General features: G+C 36.8%; 1 protein-coding gene across 2 annotated transcripts in view; it reads right to left on the minus strand.

Moving 5' to 3' along the window:
* Window positions 1-1,119: 1,119 nt before the first annotated feature.
* Window positions 1,120-8,016, minus strand: part of LOC110457569 (major vault protein-like) — a 32,557-nt gene continuing 25,660 nt past the window's right edge. The window contains exons 24-27 of one of the 2 annotated variants that reach the window (XM_021508901.1): window positions 7,692-7,772; window positions 6,714-6,794; window positions 5,275-5,387; window positions 1,120-4,927 (exon numbers count right to left, since the gene is read on the minus strand). In XM_021508901.1, coding sequence (XP_021364576.1) covers window positions 4,918-4,927; window positions 5,275-5,387; window positions 6,714-6,794; window positions 7,692-7,772 — 285 coding nt within the window. In that variant the 3' untranslated portion in view covers window positions 1,120-4,917. Of the gene's footprint in view, window positions 5,388-6,713; window positions 6,795-7,691; window positions 7,773-8,016 lie in introns of both variants that reach the window. The other variant, XM_021508902.1, reaches the window with a different exon arrangement.

The following is an 8,016-nucleotide window of genomic DNA, read 5'->3' on the forward strand; positions in this document are numbered from 1 at the left end:
GATTTATTTCCATGGTAACTACATTATGATCTGTAACAACCCTGAAACTCGAACTTGTCCGAGATAGTATGGTCCTTTGTATTTGTGTAAAGTTTGATCAAAATCCCTCAAGGAATGAAGCCGCTAGAGCCCTAACAAGGATTCTTTAAAATAGTAACAGTGACCTTGACCCAACAACCCTGAAACACAAACTTGTCCCAAGATATTATGGTCCTTTCTAATTGTATGAAGTTTGATCAAAATCCCTCAAGAAATGAAGCCACTAGAACGCTGACAATGATTTTCTAAAAATAGTAACGGTGACCTTGACCCGATAACCCTGAAACTCAAATTTATCTTTGATATTATGGTCCTTTGTAATTGTGTGAAGTTAAATCAAAATTCCTGAGGAATGAAGCCGCTAGAGCGCTGAAAAGGATTTTCTTAAAATAGTAACGGTGACCTTGACCTTGACCCAAAAACCCAGAAACTCGAACATGTCCGAGATATCATGGTCCTTTGTAATTGTGAGAAGTTTGATCCAAATCCTTCAAGGAATGAAGCCACTAGATTGCCGACAAGGATTTTCAAAAAATATTAACGGTGACCTTGACCCGACAACCTTGAAATTTCAACTTGTCCTGAGATATTTTAGTCCTTTGTAATTGTATGAAGTTTGATCAAAATTCCTCAAGGAATGAAGCCGCTAGAGAGCTAACAAGGATTTTCAAAAAGTAGTAACGGTGACCTTGACCTTGACCCAACAACTCTGAAACTCAAACTTGTCTGAGATATCATGGTTCTTTGTAAATGTGTTAAGTTTGATCCAAATCCCTCAAGGAATGAGCGCTGACAAGGATTTTCTAAAAATAGTAATGGTGACCTTGACCTTGACCTAACCCTGAAATTTCAACTTTTGGTGTTATGTACGTATGTACGTACACAGACGGACGGAGAGGAAAACTATATATAGTCCCCCCTACCCCCACCCCCACTCGTGTACACAGACGGACGGAGAGGAGAACTATATATAGTCCCCCCCGGTTTCACCGGTAGGGGACTAATAACATATCAAATTGTTACTGAAATCTGTCCCTATCATTGCGGCAGGAAATAAAATAGAGATAATAAATGAACTGCTTTGAGTTGAAAATATTTATTTCCAAAAACAAGTAAAAATGTAGAATAAATAGGATAAATTTCAATCATAATGGCAACTTTTCATTAATACGATCGCCTAAATACTACAAACCTAGTAGTATAATTTTACTAAACATCACAAGTGTCACAGCCAAACTTAACAGTGTGCAGAATTCATACGTACAGAGCAACTTCAGTGATAGCATACAGAAAGGAACTACCACACCAAAATACAATTTACATACATTCCATATTGTTTAATGATTAAATCATTATTTAGCATCTAATATAAAAATCAAAGACTTTCAACATGGTGGATATGTGATAATAGATGAGGATGTGATATTGACCAAGACGATCAATTTCTCTGGTCTATATAACCACATATTCACCTCAACAATAATTGGTAAATATTAATGGCATACTACGACCATATACAGTATAACTACTGAATTAATTCTAACGTATAAACTCCGGGATAATCTATAACCATCTCAATGGGAGATGAGAACTAATGGTATGCTCTAGTTTCAATTTGTTGTAAAAATTGGCTGCCTATGATACATTAATTGCTCTACAGGACACATAAAATATATTTTCATTCAAAGCAAAAATCTGAAATTTCTTTGAAGTGATTCAATCTTTTTTTGGCAAAAACTTGTGAGGTGTTTTGGTAGTCTAATGCAGTATTTATAAAATGTGAGATTTTTTTTATATATATATATTAGATTTATTGCCTAAATTTTCTTGCATGGGTACAACAAATAAATACTGCATGTGAATCTTAAAACAGTGTAGTTACCCTTATTTCGTTGATCTTACTTGGCTATAATATACATGTACTACATGTGGCATATACATTTTATATCAAGAACGAGCATTTGTTAAAAAACAATCTCAAACAAATTGTTCCGGAATATATAAAAGAATTAATGAGAAAAAACTATTCGAATCATTTTAGGGCTATTACATACATGCATATAATGCATCATTCAAATCACAAAATAAATTAGGATTACTATTTTCCCTGAACTCAGTCACCCCTGAGGACATGTTTGAACTCTTCCAGTTCAATGGTTGAAATAGTTCTTTTTGAAATTTCAGGGGTGAATGAGTTAACCAGAGCGGTCATTATAAATATTCAATGCTATAAGGATATCCCTATACCACTGCCAAAAACTTAAGTTTGCATTGGAAATGCCTCTGATCAGTATAGTGTTGCTCTCACAAATTGAGCTTATTTATCCCGAGTGAAATTAAGGGGAGATAACTGTATGTAAAAAGTCTCCAAGTTGTTAAGCAGTTGTTAAGCAGATGTTTCTTTAACCAAACAGCATATTTTTTTTAGTTTTATATTACGAAATTCATTATTTATGATTATGATTAGTTGTTTTAAGAGAAAACAGTTTCAGATGATAAATATGACATGAACTCTAAATATAAAGGGGAAATTTCACAATAATACAATTATTTACAATATGAAAATACTACATGCATTAAAATGATTTTTAACTTTCTTTTTGCCGTTAACTACAACAGCAAATCATAGCTTGCACTGTAATTAGAGATTTTGCATACTTGCTATGGGTGATTTAACTTGTTTAAAACAAAGACACATGTGATAAACGGATTAACCCTTTCAACCCTATCTAACTTTATAAGTAGACTCTACCAGGCATTGATCTGGACGAGTCCATTATGCAGTCATTTAAAGATGGAGTATTTATTCATGAAAGGTGAATATGGTAAGTTATAATGAGATGTACTATCATACAGTGTACCTTGTCTATACCTGACACTCCGGGGACCAAAGTGTTTGGTAGGTTTGTAGAGAGTACCAGGTTTTTGTCTATACCGGACAGCCCAGGGACCAAATCATTTGGTGGGTTTGTAGAGAGTACCAGATTGTCAATACTGGACAGCCCAGGGACCAAATAATTTGGTGGGTTTGTAGAGAGTACCAGATTTTTGTCTATACCTGACACTCCGGGGACCAAAATGTTTCATTGGTTTGTAGAGAGTACCAGATTGTTAATACCGGACAGCCCAGGGACAAAATCATTTGGTGGGTTTGTAGAGAGTACCAGATTGTCAATACTGGACAGCCCAGCTGGGACCAAATCATTTGGTGGGTTTGTAGAGAGTACCAGATTGCAGAGAGTTTATTCAGTTACACATTGTCACAAATTCTTGGGTTGTTTTAGACAAAAATCCATATCTAAACAGTGTTCGGTTTAGAATAAATGAACATTTTGTACATGCATAATGTAGTTGTTTTACAAATCACAAAGGACATTTTTGATATGTTTCTTTAAGTTTTTTAACATTCAATCACAAAACAAGGTTACCAGGTAAGATATTTCTACCAATACACTTTGAATGTAACTTGCAAGGTGTTATCCAAGGTCTTATGACCTTTATTGCTTTTGACCACATGTGACTATGGTCAGGATAGAGACTTGGCACCTGGTTGCTGGGATACCTCTCCTTTGGCTATCCAAGATTCTAAGATTTGCTCCTGAGGTCAATTGTATGAAGCCTAATGTCAATGGAGCTTGATAACCCCTGGGGAGTTGGGTGTCCCATGTTATCATTTATTCTACCATGTCCTCAACCTAACAACTCTTTTCAATGGTTAGTAACCATGCATCATTGGACAAAATAAAACATACACATATGTTATTTTCAACAATTACAAATTATGCTCTTCCAAAAACCTCCCCCATATAACAAAAACAAACAAGTGAGCAGAGACTTGTTTGTGACGAATTGGTGTTATAAAGTGAGGATACATAAGGTGTGCATGTACAGATCTTAACATTTTCACATATGTACATACAAGTTAAAATAGCTAATATGACCACCAACTCCTGATCAATTTCCAGAGATTATAACATCAGCTGTGATATTGGCTTGTTGGTGAAATTAAATGAGGCATCATGTGGTAAATGATTGCATGGACAAATGAACAGCCTTGTTTAAATAAAGGAATTATCTAGGTCACATTGTCTTATAGGCACTGAAGTAGACACACATAGTCATTTACATTTCCACATGTTAGAACAGATATAATCAATATATGTTTGTATATTATGGTGGAATATATAACTCTAGATTCCAAAAATGTAAGAAAAATAATTAACAATAGCCTAGCCAGCATTTGTTATCTATTTTTCCCCAACAATTTCTCACCTTCATTATATATTTCACCTTAATACAGATACAAATGGTGAAAATTTCTTACCTTAATAAATATATGGTTGTAGCAGGAATGAAGATTAAACTCATAAGAACCCCATATCTATTCAAAATAGCAAGTACTATTTTCACACATTACAGCAAAAATCTCTCCAGGGGACCGTGACATGACATGATCATTTCTGAAACTTTTACTTGAAATCTGGTCATGTTGCTGAATATCTTGAATTTAAACATGTAATAAATATTATATCATTTAAATTTTTGTCAACATGCAAACAGTGGCAGACATGTACCATGAATTAAGTACAGTTGGTTGACGTCACTCAAAAGGTTCACACAATTGCTCTAAAATCAATCACACAATCACAACCATCATTTTACAGGAGTAAGTAGTCAAAAATGGACAAGGCAGCTTGAGTTCTTATACAAAAAATATAAACTTGGTTTATTTTACAACAATTATGAAACAAGTTATGTTAACTTATATTAACCATTCTTGTTGGCCCAGATATTAGCGCGCGAGGGGCCTTGTGTGGGAGGAAACCGGAGTACTCGGAGAAAACCCACGTGGTCGGGCTTGAGTTCTTTAAGTTGTTACTATGCATGGTTACTGTTACCCAAAGGTCAAGTTCTGACCTTTGACCCGAGAAGTAATGTCTCCATGGTTACCATTATTACAATCCTCATCTTGACCTCTGACCCATGGGTGATTGAATAATGCTAGTTACTGTTAACAAAGGTCAAATTCTGACCTTGGACCCAGAAATAAAGTCTCAATGGTTACTATTACTACAATCCTCATCTTGACCTCTGACCCATGGGTGATTAAACCATGCTAGTTACTGTTGCCCAAGGCCAAGTCCAGACCTTGGACCCAGAAGTAATGTTGTCATGGTTACCATCGCTTCAATGCACATCTTGACTTCTGACCCATGGGTGATTGAAGCATGCTAGTTACTGTTGCCTGTTCCTCCAATAAGGCCGGAGGCTGTGTTAAACAGGTTTATTGGACTACTTCCGTCTGTGATCAGGACACTGGACAATCCTAGACCTTGTAACATTTTCACCTAGAAGAAAGATAAAAAACCTCTGCAAATTTTCCACCAAAGAACAAAGTGCAAATTCAAATAGTGGTGTGAATTTAATGTTTTGCTACTTCCAGTGCCTTGAAACTGGCAGTCTATATTGTATACTACAGTATAACTCAAGGAAGGCAAATCTGTTCTTTCAATTTTTAAATGACAATTTTTAAAAGATATCTGATGTTGCATTGTGCATATGTTTACAATTAGCAAATCTCAGGTCTTCTTTAAAAAATAGTTCACATGATAAAAATCTAAATTGTGTTCAAATTTTGTTTTGCTGTTTTTGTAACCTGTAAGCTCTACCTCATGAAACACATAATGATATTCTAATCCATCTACCCGTGTCTTGGGGCCAACTTATCTACCTACCTGTGTCTTGGGACCATCTAATCCACCTACCTGTGTCTTGGGGCCAACTTATCCACCTACCTGTGTCTTGGGACCATCTAATCCACCTACCTGTGTCTTGGGACCATCTAATCCACCTACCTGTGTCTTGGGACTATCTAATATATCTACCTGTGTCTTGGGACCATCTAATCCACCTACCTGTGTCTTGGGACCATCTCATCCACCTACCTGTGTCTTGGGACCACCTAATATATCTACCTGTGTCTTGGGACCATCTAATCCACCTACCTGTGTCTTGGGGCCAACTTATCCACCTACCTGTGTCTTGGGACCATCTAATCCACCTACCTGTGTCCTGGGACCTTCTCATCCACCTACCTACATGTCTCACGACCATCTAATCCAGTTACCTATGTCTCAGGACCAACAAATCCACCTACCTGTATCTCAGGACCAACTAATTTACCTACCTGTGTCTCAGGACTATCTAATCCATCTACCTGTGTCTCAGGACTATCTAATCCATCTACCCGTGTCTCAGGACCAACAAATCCACCTACCTGTATCTCAGGACCAACTAATTTACCTACTTATGTCTCAGGACCATCTTATCCATCAACATGTGCCTCAGGACCATCTAATCCATCTAACTGTGTCTTAAGACCATCTGATCCACATACCATCGTGTCAGGACCACCTAATTCACCTTAACTGTACCTGTGTCTCAGGACCATCTTATCCACCTACCTGTGTCTCAGGACCATTGTATCTACCTACCTGTGTCTTGGGACCATCTAATCCACCTACCTATGTCTCAGGACCAACTTATCCACCTACCTGTGTCTCAGGACCAAACAATCCACCTACTTGTGTCTCAGGACCAAACAATCCACCTACTTGTGTCTCAGGACCATCTAATCCACCTACCATTGTCTCAGGACTAATTAATCCACCTACCTGTGTCTCAGGACCAGATCTTGCTATGGCAGAAATGGTACTTGTTCCAAGTGTATTCACCATCTTCTGGAATTTCTGAACCTATATCAACAACGGAAAAGTAAATAAATTGAAAAGTTCAATAAACTAGTCTGTCAGACAATTATTCTGTATGATAGAAGTGATCGGAAGATCAGGAAAGAAGGGAGCAATACAGAGGCTTTTCAAAGTAAATAAATGTGTATCCAATTGGAATTTGTACTAGCTGGGAACTTTAATGTAAGTCTTATATTACACTGGTATGTAAAAACACCCTTAAATTTGACAATCTACTTCAGACAAAAAGTGCATATTGGAAACTAACTTCTCACACCTCTAGACAGAGATATAAGAAGTGATACCTAGTGCTAGGTTTTTCTATCTCGTCCAATCTGTCTGGCACCTTTCAGTGACATTTCATGGAATTTTCACTCAGCAATGTATTCATCCGCCTGCTAATGCTCGTAATTGACAATTGTCAGTATAAATATTCTGTTTTGTTGTTATATGTAATGTTTAATGTTGTTAAGAATCCTGATGTTGTAGATCAATATAAAATATAGTCCATACTGTGAAATACATTTTCCTCTTTGTAAAGAAGGACTACATCGTGTAAACAGAAGCATTCAAATGTAGCTTTAGTAGTGAAGAGGCCATAAATACTTCAGGCCTGAGACAAAATACTTGTAGTCTTTAGTGAAATTGAATAGTTTTTCGAACTAAAAGATGAGAGAAAAAAATCAATCACCTGTAACTGAGTGAGATCGTGATATCTCAGTCTCGGGTTAAGATTCTGTAACATCCCAACCTCAGCTTACACCTTGGTCAAGATTATGTTACAGAATCTTAGCCCTTGTCTGTGATAACCCGATCACGCTCAGTTACAGGTAATAGATTTTATAAATCTGCATGTGATACATTCAAATTTCGCGATAATCCTAGTGATAGACATGATCTAACCTCTATGTCAGCCATGGTGCGAAGTCGGTGTACCTCCAGCTCTGTCTGGCTTCGTTGATAAGACAACTCTTGCTTCCTCAACTGTAAAGATAGTTTATTATGTTCTTACTGTGTTTTTCTTTCATAGAGGTCCAGGAGACCTTGACATTCAAAATTAGGTCAGGTGACATTTCAATATGGAATAGGGTCAAATAAGTGCCCAGTTGACCTTGACATTGAAAATTAGGTCAGGTGACATTTCCATTAGGAATAGAGTCAAATAAGTGCCCAGTTGACCTTGACATTAGAAATATGTACCCAGATGGCCTAGATATTTCCCCCCCCC

Source organism: Mizuhopecten yessoensis, unplaced genomic scaffold (assembly GCF_002113885.1).
Source record: "Mizuhopecten yessoensis strain PY_sf001 unplaced genomic scaffold, ASM211388v2 scaffold9253, whole genome shotgun sequence".
NCBI classification, from domain to species: Eukaryota; Metazoa; Mollusca; class Bivalvia; order Pectinida; family Pectinidae; genus Mizuhopecten; species Mizuhopecten yessoensis.